Here is a 25,642-nt window from a genome sequence, read left to right on the forward strand (position 1 = left end):
GACGAAGTTCTTCTTTAATGACCAATCCTTTGCATATCTGTCTTGTAGGTAAAAAGATGGTTATCTGCTATCCTTTTTCTCTCATCTCATAGCAATAGAAATAGAACAGTTACCAGGAGTCTGTGAGTTCAGCCAAGAGTGAGGAAACCTCCCCTAACCCATCGAGGGTCAATTTAGTGACCAATCAGGATTACAGATGTGGTCACGTGACATGGACTACATTTCCCAGGATACTTTAACTCCATTTACCATGATGCATTCCCTTAAGGGGACAGCTCACAATTGCTACCTAACTATCCAATTCCCATACACTGGCTGGACAGCACACCATTTGTCCTGGACGACTTCAGTTTCGGTGCAATGATCTTACTGTCTTTCTTAAAACAAGTCATATTCTAGGCTCTATCCTAAGCGCCTTTATACTCCAATTTAACAAAAACTGCTGACTAAAACACTCATTATGTAGTCTGTTCCCTACTGGTGGTTAAGAAAGAACCGTAAAAGGTGGCATTTTAGAAAAGGCATCTAAAAAACTGAAAAATATGTTTCCTGTTTGAATTTTTTAAAAAAATAAATCACATTCTGTTCAAACAAACTACCCAGTAGATCTTATTTTGGTTCCCAGTTGAAAAGATAAAAGCCTATAAATGAGAGATGTTGCCATTTAAGTTTTCTGGCGCTTGTTCATTATTGTTTATTTTCTATTTTGACTTTCTTTTCCCCTCACTATAATCATGCATAATAGCTGCTAAATGTGCATTACAGATATGGATGGGGTTTCATGGAAATAAGGGTTGACATTAAGCTCTAGGTAAAAACAAATGGACATTTTCCCATATATAACTAAACCCATCAATTCAACAAATAACCTAGAAAGGACAAGGGGAAAGAAAATGACATTTTCCAACCATTTGCCACTCCTGTGCTGATGAAAGACACCCTATAAATGGCAGTATAATATAGAAAATTGTTTCCAAGGTGAGGTCAACTTTCAGGTTGAAGTTAAGTCTCTCCTAATAGAAAGAGTTACATTCCTTGGCATAGACACATTAATTATATAAATTTCATAGAGGAAATGCAGAGTCCTATAATGTATGGCATTGATTAATGCCACTCTCTTGATTTATCGTTGTGTATTTTTGAACTCTGTTTTTTTAACAAGCAGCTAATTTAAAAGCTAGATTTCAGTCACAACTTTCATGATGCTTTCAGCAGTCCCGTGGGTAACATGGAAATTGGTCTGTTAACGTTTTCTAGCCAGGCTCCAAATCTGAATTTTTTTTCCCCCACAGACAAAATAAGTATTTTTCAATAGCAAAGCGCCCTACATTTGCTTCTTCCATTCTCTGTACTTGAAGGAATGTCTTTCACTGATCTATCCAGCTATCATTGAGAAAAAAAACAACTCAGCCACTTAAAGCTGCACCAATAGCCCACACCAATATTAAACCAACCATAGTTGCACCAGAACCAGAAGTTATGTATCCATGTTTCTCTTGCAGGGTCCAGGAAAACATTAACATATAACAAGCTATATAGGTAGTCCTCAACTTGCGATAATAGTTGGGTCCAAAATTTCCATTGCTATGCAAGACAGTTATTAAATGAGCTTTGCCTCATTGTATGACCTGTGATGGACCAGGCATAAGCCTCTTCTTTAGTGCTACTGTAACTTCCAATCGTTATACAAATGGTTGTAAGTCGAGGCTCCTGTCCTTCCTGAATCTCACCAAATGAAATGGGAATTAACGGCACCAGTGGTGGGATTCAAATTTGTTTACTACCGGTTTTGTGCGCGTGGCTTGGTGGGTGTGGTGTGGCTTGGTAGGCGTGGCAGGGGAAGGTTACTGCAAAATCCCCATTTCCTCCCCACCCCACTAACCTGCTTTCCAGCTCCATTCTCTAGCGCAGGGCAACCAAAGAAGATTCAGCCCATCAGCTGGGATTCAGGAGGCAGAGAATAGATGGGGCAGGGCCAGTCAGAAGTGGTAATTGCCAGTTCTCTGAACTACTCAAAATTTCCACGACCGGTTCTACAGAACTAGTCAGAACCTGCTGAATACTATCTCTGAATGGCACCCAATGCACATCCACTCTGCCCGATCCTCTTGGATGATCAGAAATTAATTTGAAGCTGATACACAAACAATGGGTATCATAAATCTTTTAAAATGCCAAGTAAATTAAAGGTAGTCCCTGTAGATTTTATTCAGCTATTACCGACTAGGATGGCAGAGTGGCTCAGTGATGGAAAGCTAGCAGCCCAGATTCGAGACCCAAGCACCATGCGATGGTATGAGCTCCCATTTTTGTCACAGCTCCTGCCAACCTAGCAAATGCAAGGTAGTGCTCTGGATTCAAATCCCTAAAACGGGGTGTATAGCAAGGAAAGAAGCAAACCGCACCATATGTAACTCTCCAAAAGAGCTGCGTATTTTCCTGGGATGGCGGCTTCCATATAGGTGTAGGGAATTCTGTATGAGGGAAAGTGCTCTAAAAAAAAAAAAGTTATAAATACGATGTCTGAATACTTTGAAAGATCAGCAGAACCTTTTGTGCCAATAAATGAGAAATATTCATTAGGTATAAAGGATTTGGTCTTGGAACTGAAAAGCTATTTGTTCAGTGCGCCTGCCACCTCAGATACATGATGTAATGACTGAAAAAGGAGAAAGGCACAGATGCTAACAAACCATCTTCTAAAAATTAATGAGTTATTAAAGTTTTGCAGCCAGAGCAGGATACAAACATTCAGTGTTCAGAAGGACAAGAAATGACAGCTTTGGGACATAAGCCCGAGAACACTGCGTCCACTCGGGGCTCAGGACTATCGTAGATGCAAATAAGACAGCTGGCAATTAGAACCTTGTTGGCAATTATCAGCCTGATGACTGAAAGCTGGCTAGACAGGATTCTGTTTCCATTTTACCTTTAGGCCATTATCTTGGAGGTCAAAATCAGAGCAAGAAAGGAAGGAAACTTGGTTATCCTCCCAGTCTCTCCAGAGAGCTCAAGCATATGAGAATGCAAAGCCCCATAAAGCCAGTTTACATGATTTGAGTTGTTGCAATGCAAACGTTAGGGCTTAATTTGATGTCTTGCAGAGGTGGGATTCTACCAGTTCAGACTGGTTTGGGAGAAGCGGTAGTCCCAGTGAACATTTGGCCCTGCCCACCCGCCCCTCTCTTTCCTGTGCTTTATTTCCTAGTTTTTTAGCACAGCTGATTTGCACGGCAGAGTAGTTTGCCACGCCTCAGCTGTTTTACTCCCAGGGGCTGCAGTAGAAGGTAAGTAAAAGGTAAAGTTAAAGATTCCCCTCGCACATATGTGCTAGTTGTTTCCAGCTCTAGGGGGCGGCAATCATCTCCATTACAAGCCGAAGAGCCAGCGATGTCTGAAGACATATCTCCATGGTCATGTGGCTGGCATGACTAAATGCTGAAGGTGCATGGAACGCTATTACCTTCCCAACAAAGTGGTCCCTATTTTTCTACTTCCATTTTTTTTACATGCTTTGGAACTGCTAGATTGGCAGGAGCTGGGGCAAGTAACGGGAGCTCACTCCATTACATGGCGCTAGGGATTCGAACCGTCAAACTGCCGACCTTTCTGATCGACAAGCTCAGCGTCTTAGCCACTGAGCCAAATATAGAGCACGTGCATTCACTGAACTGGTTGTTGCACCTGTTGAATCACACCACTGATACCTTGATCACCAAGGAGCTGAGCTCTGGAATGTTTCAATAGCTCTGCATATTATTTATTTATTTATTAAATGTATATGCCGCCAATCTCATGGAAGTCATTCTGGGCATCGATAAAAAGGTAAATATGTAAACAAAACGGACAGGTATTAAATAGAAACTAAAAATGAAGAGGACAGGAAGCATCAGGTTAGGGTTTTCTCTTGACTCCATCAGCCGTCCCTAGTGTAGACAATATTTCAAAGGTTCTTTTCCTGGACCCCTCCAGCCCAAGTTACTGGACAGACAGGAGTCCATAGCCTCTTATCCTACGGCAAGTGGGATGGGCCAATCCCATGTGCTCCCCAAATACCTGATTTAATTAGACTTCTTCCCTTATTATAACTCTGTTCCTCTCTCTCTCTCTCCGTGGAGCTCCTACAATTTACAAGCTTCAAAATTCCAGAGATTTTCCAATCTGTTACAGTAGGAGCAGCTTTTCTTTCCTCTATGGCTGCCTCTTACAGAAGGCAGAAAATAGAAGCGGTAAAGAATGTACAGCTAGGTAGTCTTTGATTTACAACCACAACTGAGCCCGAAATTTCTGTAGCTAACCGAGATATTTGTTACGTGAGTTTTGCCCCATTTTACGACCTTTCTTGCCACAGTTGCTAAGTGAATCACTGCAGCTTGTCAGAAAGTCACAAAAGGCTATCACATGAGCCCAGGACATCGCAACGGTCATAAATATGAATCAGTTGCTAAATGTCTGAATTTTGATCACATGAGCATAAGGAATGTAAGTCACCTTTTTCAATGCCGTTGTAACCTTGAACTTGTAACTAAATGAATTGTTGTAGGTTGAGGACTACCTGAATATCCCATTCTAATACCAAACAGGACAGTTTACAAATTCAAGAGGTCTTTCCTGAAACTACCCGTTGACTAACAACTAGCCTATTTTTACAAAATATGGAAATCTTCAACCTGGAGATTTGGCCTAAGTGCAACGGCAGCAGGAAAATTTTTTGAAACGGTTGCACAACTTTAAGAACCTTTTGAATGGGGCCCATTAATTACACAGTTGCTATGCTGGCCTATGCCGAACAAGGGTTGATTGATTGATTAATTGATTATACAGCTGCCATGACTTAATCACGAAGAATACTGGATGCAGAACTTTGCTAAGGAAGTGTAGAGCAAAGCAGAAACTCTACCTCTCCCAGTAAATAACTCCTATCTTTGGAGATGGGCTCCATCCAAGGGTGGGATTCTACCAGTCCTGTCTGCCTCTGTAGAACCAGTTGCTCTGAAGAGCAGCAAACAGAGAGCATACAGAGAACCAGTTCTATGTCTGCTGCTGTTTTGGCCCACCCGCCCACCGGGGCTCTTACCTGACCTTTATTTCCTGCCTTTTCAACTGCAGCTGCTTTGTGTGACACGTTGAAAAAGCTGTGGTTGAAAAAGTTGAGGTTGAAAAAGCACTTTTTTTCCTGCTTTGCACCCACGCTGCTCAGCTTTCCAGGCAGCTAGGTGATGGCAATAAACACATGCACGAAAAATGTAAAATCACTGAACCGATAGTTACACCGCTCAGATCCCACCCCTGGCTCCATCACTTGAGTCTACTATCGATTTTAACCAAACTGTTATTTTAGTAATTTCTGAATAATTTTAGGATTGCTGTCACAGTTATCATTTCAACTTGGATTCCTGGAACAGAGTGTTAAAACTTGAGTCTGTCAACTAGCATGGGAATTCGATAGTGGTAAGTAACCCTGGAGGTGATTGGTGGTTTGAAGGTGCTCTCTCCATCTTAGCTTAACTTTATCTTTTTAAATTTGTCTATCTTCATATGGGTTTTATGGCTTGTATGTGTAAAACTGGTCAGAGTCACTTAAATAGTAAGATGGACAGTGTGGATGTTTGATTACTAAATAAATCTTCTGCACTGAGCTATACAGAACAATTCAGGTGCTGAACAATTCAAGGACTCCATATAACTTCTCACCATAACTTTAGAGGCCACAGGAGGCCATGGAGTGCCTGAGACCATAACATTCCTTGTATTATGAAGTAGGAGGAAGGGGGGAAATGGTATTTTTGGGACAACAATATAAATGTTTAAACAAGTAAATGGCAAAAAATTAAGGACGTCTTGGAATCTTATACTAAATGCTGATGCTCTTGGTGCCTCTGTCTGAACTCTTAGATGATAGGAACCCGTTGAAGTTCACATGCTTGACTGGTTGGCAGCCTTCATGGCTAAATTTCTAATCACTTCCTAAAGATTATTGGGAGCATCTGCCTAAGGAATTAGTGTAATTCAGGGGTTCTCAAGGGGAGCATCCCACTTTTCTAGTTTTTAATACAGTAGTTTAGACCAGGGTTTGTCAATCTTGGAGACTTTTAAGCTATATGGACTTCAGCTCCCTAATCTTTATATGATATAGTTTTGGCCGGTCAGTCATGCTGGCTGGGGAATTCTGAGTGTTAAAGTTCATGCATCTTAAAAGTCTCCAAGGATGAGAAACATTATTTTAGATACATCAATATCATCTGCACCTCTATAACTGTCTGGTTTGGTTCTGCAACCCAACAGGACAGACACAGACTTCAGAGGATAATTAGGACTGCAGAAAAAACCATTACTACCCACCTGCCTTCCATCGAGGACCTGTATACTGCACGAGTCAAAAAGAGGGCTGTGAAAATATTTACAGACCCCTCACATCCCGGACAAAAACTGTTTCAACTCCTTCCCTCAAAACGACACTATAGAGCACTGCACACCAGAACTAGACACAAGGACAGTTTTTCCTCCAAACGACATCACTCTGCTAAACAAATAATTCCCTTAACACTGTCCAACTATTTACAAAGTCTGCACTACTATTACTGTTAATCTTCCCATCCTTCCTTTCACCCATCTCCTCCCACTTGTGACTGTATGACTGTAACCTTGTTGCTTGTATCCTTATGATTTATATTGACTGTTTCCTAGTATGATTTGATTGCTTTTTGTACCCTATGACTATCATTAAGTGTTGTACCTGATGATTCTTGACGAATGTATCTTTTCTTGTTATGTACACTGAGAGCATTTGCACCAAGACAAATTCCTTGTGTGTCCAGTCACACTTGGCCAATAAAGAATTCTATTCTATTCTATTCTATTCTATTCTATTCTATTCTATTCTATTCTATTCTATAGCAGATTGTAAAGGACCTTTATGTCTATTTCTAAAGGGGGAGGAGTCACAACGATACATAAGGCTCAGGAGGATGCCATGAGCAAAGAAGAGGTTGTGAACCTGTAGTTCAGCCCCCCCTCGAAGCCTTCCGAACTACATTTCCCAGCGTTCATTGAGAAGGCGCCGAATTGGCTTTTTCACGAGGCCTAAGCCCCGCCTCTCCCGTGGGGGACTCCCAAGATGGCAGCGCCCATGAGCCGCGGCGACGTGTGACAAGTAACGGAGGCGATCGCGGCCTGGGCTATGAAGCTGGAGATCTGTTCCTCTTCGATGGCTGAGAGCAGCCAGTCCGGCAGGAGGAGAGGCGGAGGGAGGCGGCCTCCGCCGAAGAAGCAGCCGCCGATCGGGAAGTTCCACAAACTGGGGCTGTCGGTGAAGGGGTTCGTGGAGGCCGCGGCGGGGCCCGAGGGCGACGGCAGTGGCAGCGGCTCCTCCGGGTCCCTTCAGCAGCCGGCTTGGAACGGGCGCCGGAGTCGACGGGACATGAGGCGAGAGAAGCGCAAGCTGAAGCGAGGGCGGCGGAAGCGGCTCACGATCGTCAGCGGGGAAGCGAAGAGGCTGCTCCCCTCACGGGCAGGCCCCGTTAGGAAGGGGATCCCGCCGCCGCTGGAAGAAGATCGAGAAGAACAAGAAGAAGAAGTGGAAGAGGAGAAGCCGCCGCCGCCGCCACCCGAACTTCAGCCGCGGGCCCAGCAGCCCCGGGCAGCTCCCTCCGCTACGGCCGCGACTCGCAAAAGAGCCTTGCTGGCAGCCAACGAGGCGGAGCAGCGGGAGATCCGCCGCCTGGAGCGGCAACTGGGGCTCCACAAGCGCCGCAAGAAGCAGCGAGGGGGAGGCGGCCAGGAGGGGGAAGCGGCGGCGGCATCCTCCTCATCCTCCTTGCCCCAAAGCTTCTCTCGGGACGGGCTGGATTACGTGCTGGGAGCGCTGAAGTCCGAGGCCGCTTTCTCGGGCCTCTACGAGAATGGCGTGGCGGGAGAGGGTGAAGGAAGCGGGAGCGAAGAAGAAGAAGAAGAAGGCCTGAGCCCGGTTGAGGACGGAAGCTCCGGGGATTTCAGCCCGGAGGAAGGAAGCGAAAGCGAAGAAGGGGAGTCCAGCCAAGAGGCTACCGGGCTGGCTGGGGGATTCTCGGTGTTCAAACCCGCAGATCTTAATGTTGAAAAACAGAGCTGCCAAGCATGGAGGAGGCCTGAGGTGAAGTGGTGCAGTGGCTGTTGAAAGCCCCCCAAATGGCAAAGCAGAGAGCCAGTTTAGTGCAGTGATTGTGTGGCTGGCCCTAAAACCAGGAGAGTTTTAGTCCTCCTTTAGGCATGAAAGCAGCTGGGTGACTTAGAATCAGACACACACATTCAGCCCAATTTATCTTACAGAGAAGTTATGAGGGAAAGATACAGGATGGGAGTGTTAGGTCCTTTTCCTGCCTTGAGGTATATATTTTTGAAAAGGCAGAATCAATAATAAATAACTCTTGAGTAAAATGGACAAGGAGTCCAGTTGGACTCAGTGGCCCAACTACCTGTTTAGTCACACACATTGTGAGAGGTGCATTTCTCATGGTTGCCTTTGTTAGTTCGAGATCCAGGAGTGCTGTTTTGTCATGATATCAGTTATTGCGGAAGAGTGGTTTGTGCACTAACATTCTCATTGCTGATAACATACAAGAAAGATGCATTTTCATCGCTAATCATTAATTTGTTTAATAAAACAAGTTTGTCTTTTTTTATATAGAATCCTAACCAAGTTGCTGTAAAGTATGTTCCTCCTCAAATGCGAATTTCCGAAGAGCCAGTAGATTCCAAAAAGAAAGAAGAATTGGAAAGACTAAAGAAAACAGTGAAAGGTCTGATTAATAGGTAATTTCCAGACTCAATGAAAGAATAGAGATTCCATCTCATTTGCACAACTCTGATTTGTTTTCGCTCCTTCTTTAGCTCATCAGAGCTGGCTTAAAATCATAGAGTTGTAAAGATCCATAGAATCCAATTTCCTAGTCAGGACAAAAATCCAAAATAAATCCGAACACTCTCTACCTTTTGCTTTAAGACATCCTACTCACCATCTTTCTAGGTAACTGCTTCTCTTTCAAGTTTCTCTTACAGTTCAAAATATTTTTCTCCTAATGTTCAACCAGAACCTTCCTTTAAGAAAAAGTAAGAAGAAATAATCCACAAAGAATACTGTTCCTCTCTCTCTCTCTCCGTGGAGCTCCTACAATTTACAAGCTTCAAAATTCCAAAATTCAAAATTCCTTTAAAAGCATTAAAGAATATAAACTTAGCTATATCCTTAAGTCTAATTTGCAGCAATGCCATGCAATGTATGCTTATGTACTTTGATTGATTAAGTGCCTTCAAGTCAGAGATGATTCTTAGCGACTATATAGATAAACTTTCTCCAGGAAGTCTGTACAGATTCTCAGTCATCCAGGTCATGGTTATCCCAAAGGTGCTTTTTCAGGAGGCAACTTGTTTTTTCTTTGAAGATGTTTCGCTTCTCATTCTTCAGCTCTGACAGGATGCTGGGGAATGGAAGGATTTATATTCCTTGCAGACAGCTGGTCATCTGCATCCTTTTAGAGGGTTTTGAAGCACTTGGAGGTGTATCTGTGTCATCAGGGTCACCTGAGTAGTGCTAATGGTTCCTGTAGTCTTGGACTTTTTCCTGTGGAAATCCATTCCTACTCCCATACCATTCAATGGGATGAACACCCTTTGAATGGTGTGAGAGTAAGAATGGATTTCCAGAAGAAAAATTGCAGACTCAGGAACCAGGAGCACAACTCAGGTGACCCTGAGGACACAGATAAACCTCCAAGTGCTTCAACAACCCTCCAAAAGGATGCAAATTTCTCCAGGAAGTACTTAATAGGACTGCTAATGGTAATATGAAAATACAGGTTTCAATTTTACTCTTGCTTATGTGATTGCTTCCTACTAGGTTGAGTGAATCAAATCTAGCCTCCATCAGTGGGCAGTTGGAAGAACTGTATATGACAAACAGTAGAAAAGATATGAATGAAACATTAACAGATATTCTTATTGGTGCTTGTGTTATGGAATCAGCAGTGCCATCCCGACTCTTGTTGGAGCATGTTCTTTTGGTTGGTGTTCTTCATCAGACTGTGGGAATCGAGGTAACTTTTCTTCATAGTTCTTTGTCAGTTTTGCTCCATTTTTATGACTTTTCTTGCCATAGTTGTCAAATATTGCAGTTGTTAAGTTAGTAACAGGTTGTTAAGTGAATCTGGTTTCCCCATTTACTTTGCTTGTCAAAAAGTTACAAAGAGTGATCACATAACCCCAGGACACTGCAATAATCATAAATATGATCCAGTTGCCAAGCATCTGAATTTTAATCACGTGGCCATGGGAATGCCGCTATGTTTGTAAGCGTAAAAAATGATCATAAGTCTCTTATTTCTGTTCCGTTGTAACTTTGAACAGACACTAAACGAATGATAGTAAGTTGAGGACTACCTGTAAAATTCATTATTGGGCACTAATTATGTTCCAGTAATTTTATAATACCTTGGTACCTGTTTTGAAACATTAAAGTCTCGTTCAAATGTAACTGTTAGTAGAATGGCAGAATGTACAAGAAAAAATGCTTACAAGAAATAATTATTGAAGCAACAAATGTTACCATGAAACGGTGAAGATTTTTCATATTGATAGAAAAATCACTTTTTCCTATTTCTGTAATTCCTAGCCTTAGCCTTTATTATATTATGTTAGCAATAATTTACTCATCAGAACAGCTTTGACACTAATTTCTAAGATTGTATTCCCAATATTGGAATATCTAACAAAATGATATTCCACCATTTGACTATATTTTTAACTGCTCCAGTGGCAGATATATAGTGAGAGAAGTTTAATTTAAAGAGCTTTTTGTATATATGTGTACTCTTACCTCTCTGATAGTCTTATATATATTTGAAAAAAAAACATTTGTGGTAAGAGTTGTATTGCGCCCACTTTCCTGAATTCATCAATATTTTCCTGTTAGGCATTCCAAGTTAAAAAACATAGACTTAATTATGCAATGATAGAGTAGTGCGATATTTAATAACATATCTATGCAAATCCTAAAAATTTGAATAGAGTAGATGGCGACACTGGTGATGTTACCTAATTTGAGTAATAAAAGCCTGCAAGAAAACACCAAATTCGGAGAGCAAAAAAGGCCCCCTCATTTCAACCCTGAGCTACAAATATTCTCCTTTATTGATATACATCGTAATTAGCACTATAATTTTTAATAAATTTTACAAAGCTGAAGATAATGCCTTTTTCTGGTTAGCTGGTTAGCAATTTATGGCCACAACACTAGTTATGTATATTATTAGGTTTTACTTTTCAAAATAAAGAGATAACCAGTCAATGCTTTAACTGTCTTTTTTATATTTCAATGTATGTAAATCTATTCCAGGTTGGTGCTCATTTTCTGGAAACTGTGGTGAGGAAATTTGATGATGTCTACAAAAGCGAAGCCGAAGGGAAAGAATGCGAGAACTTGCTGATTTTAATTGCTAATTTATATAATTTTTATGTAGTGCATTCAGTGCTGATCTTTGACATCTTAAAGAAGCTTGTTAGCACTTTTTCTGGAAAGGACATTGAACTGATCTTGGTGCTGCTGAAGAACGTGGGCTTTTCCCTGAGGAAGGAAGATGCCATAGGACTAAGGGAACTTATCAATGAGGTCCAGAAAAAAGCAAATGCAATGGGGAAACAATTCCAGGACCAGTCAAGGGTATGAATGAATTTTTTAAAAACAAGTTCTTAGAGCAGTATTTCTTCAGCCTTAGCAGCTCTAAGTTATATGGACTTCAATTCCCAGAATTCTCCAGCCAACTTGCTGGCTGGGAATTCTGGAGGTTGACATCCACATATCTTAAAGTTGCCAAGGTTAAGAAATACTATTTTAAAGCATTCTTATTAAGAGGAGAATTTGGCAGAAGTTTCATGCGTTTATATTGGGGGAAAAATGCAGTGTGTACTTCCTGAGACACCACATGAAGAGGTTTATTTCCTATCTGTGATTAAACATTAAACTGTACCTCTTTGTCATCAAAGTGTGTAGGGAGACCAGTAGTAGCAAGATGAAGTCATCTTTCAGAAAGTAGACAGAAATTGGAGATCATATTTCTCCTTTTAGTAGCACAGATGGTGATAACATGAATGACCTTATTTGTATGATGTGGGTGGAAGTGTAAAATATCATAAAATCTTATTGTAAATACTTAGCATTTTTGTAATTTCAGGCCTTTTCCCAACAGATTTGCTAAAGTGGAGCAGTGTTGTTAGTCTTTTTTTTATTTGAAGACTTAGTCTTTTTTTTACTTGAAGACTGCATCAAAAAGACATTGACTTACTTAAAAATAATAATCCTTAGTGATTATACTGTGAAAAAAAAGCCTAAGCTTAAGCATGTTCTGAGTAATAAAAAACATCCCTCCAAACCCTGTAAAATGTAACTTCCGTGCAGTCATCAGGAACTGAACTCACCCCAGGAATGCTATATTTTTTTACAGATGTAAATCCCCTACTAAATAGTACTTTTTAAAATTAACAAATTAATATTGGCTGGAGAAGAAACTCAGCGAAATGTTTTATTTTATTGGGAAAGTTTTAATATGAGTTGTGGAGTTCAGTATGAAATAAGTGGCTTAGCTGCGGTTTCTTTTTCATATCTGTATTGAAAAAGAATCATGTTTTGAATAATAATGCAGGACTGTTATATTTTTCAAAGGTTTGCTTTATGCTGGAGATTATGTCGGCGCTAAAAAACAATGACATGAGGAAAATTCCTGGTTATGACCCAGAACCCACTGAAAAATTACGAAAACTACTGAGAACATTGGTAAAATAGAATAAATATTTGTTCCTTTTTAAAAATCTGTACGGTATTTTCAATAGGATTTAAACATTAAGATCTGCTAATATAATGAAGATTTTGAATCTATTAATATAAAACTGTAGCAAAATAGAATTAAGTTTGCAGGAACTGAATTGACTGATAGTTTTGTTATTTATTTAAAAATATCCCAGGGTCAAATAAAATACAATCTTGAACTTTTGGTTTCATCTGAATATGGGAAAGATAAACAGTAATCATACAGACCAATCTTGCAATATAAATATATATTTTAAGAAAAGAAAAGTGTTGGTATAAACACACTTTTTTTTCCCTACAGACACACAATAGTAGTTCCGGAAAAGAATCTCAGCTTCGTGTGTCATTGGAATCTCTCCTCAGAGCTGATCAGGTTGGTCGTTGGTGGATTGTTGGGTCCTCTTGGAGTGGTGCTCCAATGATTGACAGCACAAACAACAAAACTGAACAAATACTACCTGTGGGAAAGGTAATGGTACCCTAATATTTTTCTAGTAGTACAGTTTAAATAGTTTTTCAACACATTATGCTTTTTTTCTTCTACTAAGGTTTTTTTTTTAATTAACACGAAGGAATATGATGGTGTTCCTTGGAAATCGATATGTTCCAAATTGTTTTCAGTGGTGACTGATGTACAAAATACTGCATTCTTACCTAGTTGGAAGAATGAGTGGAGTCTTCCTATTTTTAATGCCCACCACTTTTTTTTTTTCAATCTTCCTATTAGCTTTCCTTTCAAATCTAAATGCTGAACAGCAAGTAGCTGGACTTATTATTCAGTGACCACACAATAGTCAACAATAATCTGCAATTAAATACAATTAAATATATGTAAACTCTCACTATGATTTAGACAGCCATATAAATTTTACAAATAAGTAAATAAATCTGGCTAGAAACACCATTACCGGCATACAAAAACTTTTCAAAAACTCCTGTCTAGACCTACTTTACTACGTAATACATGGCTTGAGAGAAGCTAATACCACATCAGCCTCACTGTTAAATTTGTTTCTGCTCTTTATTTGCCTAAAGTATTGAAGACATGATTTTAAAAACTAAAATGTTAATAATTTACATAATATTTCCTTCTTAACCCTTCAGGTAAACTCAAAGATTCTGAAACTCGCTTGTAAGCAAAGAATGAATACTGATATCAGGAGAAATATATTTTGCATCTTGATGACAAGTGAAGATTTTTTGGATGCCTTTGAAAAACTTTTGAAGTAAGTCTGTACTTATCAGGGCAATTGAAGATATTTACAGAAACACGAACAAAATCTACCACCATAGTGGCTGCAAGAGATAGAAAAAAGAGGATTTCTTCTGCTTGAGGCAAAGAAACAGAATAAGAGACCAAGGAGTGATCGCTAACGACAGATTAGCTCCAAGCTTAGGCAAGACTGAAATCTGAGTTTTCTCCTGAGAACGGCTAAGCTAAACTCTCTTTAGGTCAACTAGGCCAATTTTGATATTCATATGTGAGGACTTGCTTATGGTTAAGAAATACACACAAATGTGCCTAGGGATTCTACAGATTAAGAGGCAAAAGTATTGTTATACGTGTTATTGTGTAAAAACTGTGAAGTATCTGCTGTATAAAGAAATTGAGTCTTCAGCTACAGATAACTTAAGCCACTGACCAAATAGCTTTGGTAATATTTAGTTTAGCAATAAAAGACATAAAATACTAGCTGCATATATATTTATATATTGAGATTTTTGGCACAATTGTGCATCTATTTCTATATACTTTCAGCATCTTTAGAAGTTAATTGCATTTCTTTGATCTTTTTGGCTGACGTTCTCCCAGGGAATTTTCTATGGCATTATTTGTTCTAAATTGGAAGTTTTGCTTGGTTGATCTAACTGAAACATAGCTTAGTATAAAGTGAAGCACTTACGTTCCAATAAAAGAATCTGGTAGTTCATTGCAGTAAAAAATAATTAAATGAGGCAAGTATTTCTGCATCTTACGCTCTGCATTGTAGTATGAAGCATTTTTCATTTTAATTGATTTTAGTACTGCCAAGTCTTTGACAGGAAGGCTAAATCAGGCTTCTTTGGACAGAACAGGTACTGCCCAAGTTAAGACTCTTTCCTGCCAATTGCTCCTGATTTTCTTTTGTGGTCCAGCTCAAGAAGAAATATGATTCATTCCTGCCAGACTTTTTGCTGAGGCAGCCAGTGAGGTCTCATTAATGCTGATTATATTTATATCATTAGTTGGATTGAGATTCCTAACACCCTCAATTAGGAATTAGAAAAACTTGGAAGGTAGTTTCTCCTTGATAACTGCCACTAGTAACTTCTTCTTTTTTCTGTATTCAGATAGATTATTATTAATCTGGAAATTAAAGGGAGCTTTTTTTTTCAGTTCTTTTGATTGCCGGGGTATTTAAATATGAATGCAAGTTGGACTTTTTCCTATAACCGTTGCATTCTTTCTTCAATTAAAATATTATGAACTTTGCACCCATTTCTAGACAAACTTCAGAAATACATTTTTAAGCATATATACAAAAACCTTCCTCAATTGGAGGACTTCCTGATGGAAGATGAAATCCAACACATCAAAAATTACCCAAATAGAGAAGAATAAAATAGAAATATTTCACAGATGAGTGATACGTCGGGGTTTTTCAAACTAGGCGACTTTAAGATGTGTGGACTTTAACTTTAAAATCTGCCGACTTCAGTTCCCAGAATTCTCTAAATACTAGTTGAGAAATTCTGAGAACTAAAAGCTACACATCTTAAAAGTTGCCAAGTGTGATGAAGTGTGATACTAGATTGATCTAAACCAGGGCTCTCCAAACTTGGCAACTTCCCAGAATTGAAGTCCACAAGCCTCAAAGTTGCCAAGCTTGGAGACCTCTGATCTAAATTGTCCTAGAAGGGACTAATCATAATAGTTGTTAGGCTGGCAAAAGTACCTTTAGAATGTTTTGGTATAAAAAGTTTAGAAAACAGGATTTTCATTATGACAATTTATTCATTAGGCTTAAGCTTAAAGACCAACAGGAGAGAGAGATAGCCCATATCCTCCTAGATTGTTGCCTGCAAGAGAAGACTTACAATCCCTTCTACGCATATTTATCCGCCAAGTTCTGTGAATACGAAAAGCGATTTCAGGTGAGTGCAAAGCTTGTTTTATTTTTTTTGCCGGTTACACAGTTGACATTCTGAGAATAAAAAGGATATTATCAAATAATAAACCTACGGCTTCGAAAGATACTTATTTTAGGCCATGAGTTTGTGGAAGCAAAGAAAAGCATTAAATGCTTACACTTGACTGTAAATCTCCCCCTGTCCAAAAGGAGACCCTGATGTGAAAAGGCTACAGAGCTGAGCTGCACAATACTTTGTGTGCGAAAGAGCTCAGCATCTCTGCAGCTGGAGGTTTCAGACTAATTTTAGAAGGGTCCTGTCTTCCCCTTCACCCCAAATCTCAACTCTCAGAATCCTAAATATATTTTAAAGGAAGGAAAGACCAAAGGCCAGGTTGTGTTCTCACCTCTGTTTCAGCCTTCTGAAAAACAGAGTAAAATTTGAGACTCGGGAGCGCTACCAAGCCGATTTCGTCCCCCCGTCCCCCCGATGTAGCTGAATCCTTTCTCCTCTAAAAGAAATAGCCGTCTCCTAATATTATAGTAGGTAGTTCTGGCAAGAAGGAAAAGCGCTTGGAAATGAAGAGATCTCTCCTGTGCTGTGATTCATTTGTTTTATTTATTTGGTTTTTAGAGCCAGACACTTATTGGTGATTCTGGGTAGCTTGCAGATAATTAAAACCATCTTTAAAACATTTAAATGTTGGGAGGACCAAATTAGATCTACAGTATTACACCATTGCTAGTGCATGACAGGACTACATATAAATCTAAACCAGAGGCAGCTGAGGTGTTAAGCTCCTGAAAGCTGACAGGATCAGGTCAGAGATAGTATTCAGCAGGTTCTAACCAGTTCTGGAGAACCGGTAGCGGAAATGTTGAGTAGATCAGAGAACCGGCAAATACCATCTCTGACTGGCCCCGCCCCCATCTATTTTCTGCCTCCCGAGTCACAGCTGATTCTCTGGATCTTCTTTTGTTGCCCTGCACAGGAGAATGGAGCTGGAAAGCAGGTTAGTGGGGTGAGGAGGGAACGGAGATTTTGCAGTATCCTTCCCCTGCCACACCAACCAAGCCACGCACACAGAACCAGTAGTAATTTTTTTTAATCCCACCACTGGATCAGGTCCATAGAAGCCTCAGAAGGGATAATGTTCCATGGGGCATGCTATCAAGAGAGAAGGCATGCCTGCTGGGTCCCATAAGCTGGCATTCTTTCCTTGATGGGACTTGGAGCACCCAAAACCTGTGAGATGTTATTGCAAACATTGGGAGAGAGGCAGTCCTCCACATATCCAGGCCCTGTGCATGAAGGGTTTTATCTATAATCATCAGCACCTTGATTTGTACTCGGAAACAATGGCGGCTCATTGATCTCACGGTGGCTGGAAGGTCTTGACTTTCCTCAAAAAAGATTTCTTTCTGTGGCTGTCAATCTTCGGCAACCTTCAGCATGTCAGCTTAACTGTGAAATAGAAGATAACAGAATAACAGAGTTTGAAGGAGCCTTGGAGGTCTTTTAGTCCAACACATCCTTCTAGATGTGCTCTTAGGGGACGTGTTGAAACACTGTTTTATTATAATGCTTTCTGCTTTTTATTTTGTGAATTAGATCACATTCCAGTTCAGTATTTGGGACAAAATCAGAGATTTAGGAAGCCTGTCCACCACTGCTTTCTGCAACTTAGTTAAACTTGTGACTCACCTGCTAAAGACTAAATGGCTCTCTCTTACTGTATTCAAGGTAAATGAAGTTATTTTTTTTAAAAAAACTGTTTCCAGCTCTCAGGCTCATGCATAGCGCATGTGTGGTTTTGTTTGCAATTCCTCCTGTCAAGGCAGAATATGTGACACGTTAAATCTCAAAGGAGAAACATCAACATATACTTTTTTTGTGTGTGCTAGTTTTCATTTTGCATGTAGTCCTTAACTTATGACCAGTTGCTTAATAACCATTTAAAGTTACAACAGACTCAAAAGGGAGAGCTTCGTATAGCCTGTAAAGCACCATTCCAGGTTCTGTTTCAAACTTATTCTAGCAGATTCCCTCACTTTTCAGCAATCACACCATGTAAATGATTGGGGTACTTGGATTTAAAAAGAAGGATTTTCAGTACCAGAGCAGAGAGGTCGTGGTAAGACATGGGGTGCCGGGTGCCCTGGGAGGCCTGGCGCATGCCACCTGCAAGCTCTGCTTGGATTTGGTCAGGAAGGATTTTTCCCCTGAGTAGAGAGGCATGTGGGGCTTGTGCCAGATGTCAGGGCTCCAACAAATCCACCCCCATTCAAACCATAAGTCTCTAGCCGCATCTCAGAAAAGAAAATAGACTTATTAAAAGTGGCCATGTTGGAGTTGAGCTGGGTGCAGCCAGTTCTAAATTACATCATATATTTCCCCTTTGACCCTGGTCTTCCCCCCCACCCCACCCCCTGGATGTGACTTCTCCAATGGGACACATCCATCTCCAAGAGTCATCCATTATGCTCTCCAATAACTTTACGCTCTGACAACTTTGGGCTGCTGGGATGATTATCTAGGCATTTAAGGAATGCCTTATTTTCCCCCACTCCCTTTTTCTGGCAGCTAAAAAGACCAAAGGAGTATCTTTTTTAGTTGACATTCAGCTCCCCTCGCTTCCTGAAGGAGACCTGTACAACACAAAAAGAAAACAGATTTATTACAGGTATAGAACTCAGGGTTGTGGAAAAAAAACACCTCCGCCCAGGTTTGGTTGGGTTTTCTGCATGGAACCTCGTCACAAGGCAATCAGCTTGGGCGTTCCTACTCTTTACCCAAGATGCCTCTGATAAAAGGTAGCCCTTCCACTTGATTAAATATTGGAGTTGTCACCTGTACCACCTCGAATCGAGAATTCGCTGCACCTCATAATGGGTTTGGCCCCCTATGACCACAGGGTATGACCATGGTGGGATCGACCCTGTAAAATAAGCCTATTACAGTCCAGATCATCGTATCATGATCATCTTTTTAGTTGACACCAGGCCTCCTACAGTCTCCCCCACCCCACTGAGCTTTACACCTTACATAGGACTCTTTTCATTAACATCCTGGTCATTCCAGCTGGTAGTAGATGGGCCTGCTCTTTCGTTGCTCCTGCCCTGTGGAACAACCCTCCTGGCCTTCCGTAAGAGCCTAAAGAGCTGCCTCTGCCAGTTAGCTTGGAGCTCCAATGGGAGACCACCCCAGTGGAGGTGATCAATCGATTAACAACAGATCTCCCCTCCCTCCCTCCCTCGCTCCTGTCCTCCCCGTCTTTTAATTGAGTCTCCATGTTTGGATTTCATATTAACTTATTTACGTTTTTAGTTTGTTTAGTTTTTATTCTTTATGATTGAAAGCTGCCCATAGTTTACCTTGAGATAAAATGGGTTGTCTACAAACTTCATCAATAAATAATGAGTGAGATCTTCATTTAAGAACCGCAGTCAGGAGTTCCAGGATTGTGGTCCACGAGCAAAGCAGTCACAATGATATCTTGCTTAAAGACCGCTTTTCTCAACAACTGAGATTCCAGTCCCATTTGTGGTCATAAGTCAAGGACTAACTGCACTGACTAATAGGGTGTAATAACTTTAAGGTTTAAGTAAATGGCTGTCATGATTGGACATTAAACTCTTGCTATAAGTTCAAGCAATCGAAGCCAGCTTAGGGAAATACTGCTGACTTTTCTTTTCCGTTAATGTACAGTAGATGTTCAGTATATCACGCTAAGTGATAGTATTTTGAAAAATATGTGGTAAGTTGACAGTGGGAGTATGCACACTTTAAAAATGAATTTTGAAATAATGTTTTGGCCCTCATGCAAGCACAGCACCGTCTTTGCTGAACCTCGGAGGAACCAGGCCGATTTAGACACCAGCAGAGAGGCCTTGTCGTCGTGCAAAGCTGTCATCCAGATCGTTTTTGAAGCACAAACAGGCCTAATGAGAGGATTTGCTTTGATCTGATCTTCCCTTTCTTTTGAATTAGGTGATTGAATTCAGTGACTTAGATAAGCCAAAAGTTAACTTTCTGCGACAGGTGTTGTCTGCATTATTCCTAGAAACGGAACAAGAAGTTCTCAACCATATGTTTGAAAAGTAAGTCTTCTTGAGTAGGAGTTCTGGGCCATTTTTATAATTGGAAAAGGGAATTTGTTTGTTAGTTTGCTTTTAAATTAATAGTCCTGGTGCACCTTGCACCAAATGTTTACACAGTATCTCAGTACTTCTGCTGAGCCCAGATGGAAGTATTAAGTAGCTTAACCAACCAAGCCATAAAATTAGTGACACAGGTAGCCTCTTCTGCTTGGTAATGGCAAGAGCACTTAGACTTATATACCGCTTCACAATGCGTTCTAGCCCTCTCTAAGCGGTTCGCAGAGTCAGCCTATTGCCCCCAACAATCTGGGTCCTCATTTTACTCACCTCGGAAGGATGGAAGGCTGAGTCAACCTTGAGCCTGGTGAGCATTGAACTGCCAAATGGAAGGCAGCCAGCAGTCAGCAGAGGTAGCCTGCAGTACTGCACTCCAACCACTGTGCCACCATGGCAACTGTGCAAAACTACACTGGCACTGAAAGAAAAAGCCTTATGACTTATGTCTTCAGATTTAAAACCATTACAGCATCCTCCCACAAACACATGATCAAAGGGTCACATGATTGCCATTTGCCACCTTCCCAGCAGGCTTTCAACTAACAAGTCGGGGGGGCGGGGCGGATTTGCTTAATGACTGATGATTCACTTAACAATTGTGGCCAAAAAAAAAATGGAAAGGACTACCTGTATAAATCTTGTTCATCTGATACAAGTAGTCTTCGGCTTATGACCACAGTTGAGCCCAAAATTTCTGTTGTTAAATGAGACATTTTTTAATTGGATTTTGCCCCATTTAACGACCTTTCTTGCTCCAGTTAAAGTGAATTACTGCAGTTGTTAGTAACAGTTGTTAAGTGGCTCTGGTTTCCCCACTGACTTTGTCCGACAAAGTCCGCAAAAGGTGATCACACGATCTTGGGAGACACTGCCACCGTCATAAATATGAACCAGTTGAAGCATCTGAATTTTGATTATGTGACCATGGGGAAGCTACAACAGTCATAAGTGTGAAAAACAGTTATACGTCCATTTTTTCAATACCGTTGCAACTCTGAACGATCACTAAATGAACCTGTGAATCTAGCACTAGTTTATTGCTTTTTATTATTACATATTTTATTTATGTATATCCCACCTTTATTATGTTTACAAATAACTCAAGGCAGCAAACATATCCAACACACCTTCTTCCTCCTGTTTTCCTCACCCTGTGAGGTGGTTTGGGCTGAGAGAGCGAGAGTGTCTGGCCCAGCTGGCTTTCATGGCTGAGGCAGGACTTGAACTCACAGTCTATCCCTGTACCTTAGCTACTATGATGCCTTATCATTGTCTAAAAGAAAATACAAACCGTTTAAAACATGGTTTTCTTATTTTCCAGGTTGGCTGACAATCCCAAGATGGGGATGCTACATGAAGGCTTGAAGCTTTTTCTTACACATTTCTTGATGAAAAATACTCAAGCTCACCCAGATATTAAAGAAGGTGCTTTGCTAAAAGAGAAAATTGATCTTGTAACTCAAACGCTGAAAGCAAAAGAATCGAAAGTGAAATTATAATAGCAAGAACATACTATAGAGTTTCCCTTATGAAAAGTAGAGAAAATATTTGGGTAATGTGTCATATGATCTACAAATGTCATTGTTGTATGTAACTTCACAAAAACATGGAACTAGCTAAGGTTTTATATTCAGATTTATATGCATATATTTAGAAATATATGCACATATAAATACTTTTTAAATAATCAGGGCTTTTAGACAAGACAAAATCACAAATGAACATTGGGAGTTTGGGCAAAAAATGAAGTTTTATTTCAAATGTACCTTGATATTTTACTTTCTTTTAAAGCTACACTTGGAGCATTGAGTGGGATTTATACATAATAAATAGTAATCATGTCTAAGTTAATTTTATATATCTCATCCCATTTTATTCTGTTAGTAAATTTGTATCTTGTTTTAATGCAGAAGCTCAAATCCCCTACTGTTTTGCTAAATTACCATTCTGTATAATTTAAAGATGTACTTTCTACATACAGTAAATGAGAATGTCATACTTTAATAAAAATAATACATAATGTTTATATTACTGATTCATCTTACTACTATAACTTATTTGTACTAGTAATTCTCCCTTGTGAGGTGGACGGGCCTTGTGTTCTCTTACAGATCAATTCGGTAATGCTGCCAAAAATACTATATGGCTGCAGGGATCAGATGTTGATCTCAGGTAGCTCAATAATTTGAAATAAGTGTAGATTTGTCAGATAAAACTCAGATTCCCCAAAGTCTGTAGGACCAGAAAGCGTACATGCACATACACTCCATACACACACACACACACACAAACAAAACAGGAATAGAAATAAAATAAGGCCATTTTTTAGAATGCTCCAGGACCTACATTTCCTAAATTGCCAGTCACCCAGGAATTAGAGCTCCAAGATATCTGAAGACAGTAGGTTGGACACAGCTTTATTTAATGGCTCTTTCAACTCCACTTGGCCCCAAGGATAGCCCCTCTGACCCCGTGGGAGAGAGAGAGAGAGAGAGAGAGAGATTTTTTCCTGGCGGGGGCCTTGTTTGCAGTGTTAGCTGGCAGAAAGCTGCCTTTAGGGCCCAGCTGGGGCTGTATCAAGATAAGGACCTTTATTCCCCTCCAGCTGAGTAAACCAAAATAAATGGCGTTTTGGTGGTAAATCAAGGCGCTCTGTTTATGGATGGGGAGTCCCTCCTGAACACAGGAAAGCCCTCCTCCCCCTTTGTCTGGTTGCACCATAAGCAAAGGCAGTTGCAGGTTAAGTGTCCCTTAAGCAAATGTGAAAGGGAAATGAATAGGCCCAGGTGGGAAGGTATACACATCAGGCATTAACCCTTGAGTAAACTGAGGGTGTCAATGATGTTTCTCAGACAATTCTCTGCAGTTTATTGCAAATCAAAGAACTGAAGCAGAAGAGGTGAAGAGCCTGTCATTTAGCGCACGTACGTGCATACACACACACATAACATTGCTGAACTGTAGGTCCCAGAATTTCTCATTATTATCTGCTGGCTGCTTAGGAATTTCTAGAAGTGTTCTAGACACCGTAAATTTCCGCATCTTGGATATTAAAGGCAGTTCTGGAAAATCATCTGGTCACTTCGTAGTGTAGGAATAGAAAAGGGAGATTTTTTCCCCCTCTCACAATAGGCTACATTCACATTTCAAGATCCGTAATTGAGAAAGCACAAATAGACAGTCTTGGTTAGAAATTGCCATTTTTCATAAAACAAAAATGGTGATTTCCCTCTCATTTAGACATCACATTAAGGTACAAACTTCTCTGTGGCAGAAGTGGAATAACAGAATAGACCATACTGATCAATTATGCTTTACTTACTTACAATATCCTGCCAAGTGTTGGTATAGTTCACCTGATTCGCAAAATCACAAACTTCAACAAATCATTATGCATATACAACACCTTTTATTCCCTATTAAATGTTGCAGTTAAGCTGTGTTGTCTAAAATTCTATTGCTGCCTTTTATTTTTTTAGCAACTAGTGATAAGGGGTAAAAGTATAGGATAGGCGCTCAGAAACAGATTAATATCTGTGTTACAGATTCTATTAAATGTCAGTCAGCCTTTCCTATATTTCCTTGGCATGCTGTGTGAAAATGTTACGGGTTGCTATGTAAATTCACAAAACTGGGCCAGCTAACCACTTTTAAATTAAGTAAGGGGAAATGGGTTGTGTAAATACAGTCAGTAGATTTTCTGTTTTTTTTTTTTTTTGCAAATCTAGCCAAGTACAGTTTACTAAACACAGATAAACTATGGTTTTAGGATGACACATAAATCTACCCATTAACTTGCCAATCCAGATTCCATTGCCCACCATGGATAAATCAAATTTCTCAGGATCCCCTCTGCCACTGAATTGTAAGATTTGGTAATGAAAATAATGTTTCCTGGCTTTTTTTGTAACTGCTAAGGAAGAACACATTCCCCAGGAAAAGGACTCATTTTCCTCTATCAACACAACCTCTAGATGACCCTTTCTTCCCCACATAGTTCACACACCCACAAGCCAAATAAATCTCTCTTTACACTTTTCTCAAGCAGGTTCACCATGGGCCAGGCTGGGAGTTGTTGGTTTAGTTCCTTCATTCTGGAAACACCTGGTAAGGTATGGAAAGATTTAGAAAGCGAAAGTGTTAAAGAAGGCTGCTTGGTAGGAATTTTTCCCATTTTTTTAAAATTAGGTGCTCTGTTACAGAAAATAAATTTTAATCTGTCTATTAAAATAAGACTCAGAAAATGATCTTTGGTTTGCCTTAGGATTCTGGGGTGCCAAGAGTTATATTATTGAGACATTCTTGGAAGTTTTCAAGTAATCAAAGGTTTAAGAATCCAGCAATTTTTAACTAAGACATTTTATTAAATGAACGTGTTCATGAGTTGCAGTTCACCAGATGCATGGAGTAGCTAAAGTGATGCGGGATTTTTTACATTGGGAAGATGGGGGAGAAAGGAAGACAGACCCGTTATGTAAATTCAAAAGTTTTTTTTTTTTTTTAAGTAGGGATAAGTTATGTTTAATTTCTTGTCACAATAGAGGCTACTTTGCCATTTCTTTTCAAGATGGGTTATCAAACCATGTAGTAGGACTGTATCACTATTATCTTTTTCATCTTTCCTATTACCTATTCCTTTAGCATCCTATGACCATAACTTTGTTGTTTGTATCTTATGATGGATTGCTTTTACTTTGTAATCCTGTTATGATTTCAGTGGATTGCTTTTATATAGCATCCTACAACTATCATTAAGTGTTGTATCTTATGATCCATAATGATTATATTTGATGAATATATTGATGATTTATCTCTTGTTGCTTGTATGTACACTGAGAGCTTATGCACCGGAGACAAAGTCCAATCACACTTGGCCAATAAAGAATTCTATTCTATTCTATTTATATTCATCCTTTATAGGGGTCATCTAAATACTTAGAGCCTGTTGGTTTCTAATAATCATTTCATAGAAGCAATGGGACAGATACTTCTCCGTTATTTGGGAATATTCTTTCCTGGATCATCTAATCAATTTTATGTTAAATTGTCTTCCTTGGAATCCAGTTGTTCTAGGAGTGGCAAGTTTTTAACTGGTGTCATTAGGACAAGGAAGCAAATTCGTTTCAATTTATCTAAGAGTATCGAGGGTTATGATTAAAGAATCTGATATAAATGTTGATATTTGAAAGTAATTCTGTTTATTCTTTTAAATACACTGTTGACTGAGAGCACAACCTGATAGAAGGCAAGACCCTATGAGTTCAATTGACTTAAATATTACCCACCTCTTTGCAAATGTAGAAATTTTTTTTTCTACTAACTTTGTAAAGTAAGAGAAAGGGAAACCTTTCCTTTAAATCTAGCTCTGTTTTCCTGGGACAGCCCAAATCCACATTTATACTGGCTTATTTTATTCTACTTATTTATTTATTTAATTTATATTCTGCCCATCTTACCAATCCGGACCGTGGGAGACTGATAGACATTATTTTTTTAAAAAGGCATAAAACATTAAATAGATGAGTATGAGAACAATTCA

The 25,642-nt window shown here is 39.8% G+C and overlaps 1 protein-coding gene across 1 annotated transcript; it reads left to right on the plus strand.

Annotated features, from left to right (window-relative positions):
* Positions 1-7,087: 7,087 nt before the first annotated feature.
* On the plus strand, positions 7,088-22,131 carry NOM1 (nucleolar protein with MIF4G domain 1). Its single transcript, XM_026680922.2, has 11 exons — positions 7,088-8,131; positions 8,666-8,790; positions 9,875-10,070; positions 11,369-11,692; positions 12,692-12,802; positions 13,137-13,304; positions 13,940-14,061; positions 15,838-15,970; positions 17,558-17,689; positions 19,937-20,046; positions 21,425-22,131. The coding sequence occupies exons 1-11, from the start codon at positions 7,181-7,183 to the stop codon at positions 21,600-21,602; spliced, it is 2,550 nt and encodes an 849-aa protein (XP_026536707.1). The 5' UTR covers positions 7,088-7,180; the 3' UTR covers positions 21,603-22,131.
* The last annotated feature ends 3,511 nt before the right edge of the window (positions 22,132-25,642 follow it).

Source organism: Notechis scutatus, chromosome Z, assembly GCF_049901735.1.
Source record: "Notechis scutatus isolate UNSWTSFEM ecotype Mainland chromosome Z, rNotScu1.2, whole genome shotgun sequence".
NCBI lineage: Eukaryota > Metazoa > Chordata > Lepidosauria > Squamata > Elapidae > Notechis > Notechis scutatus.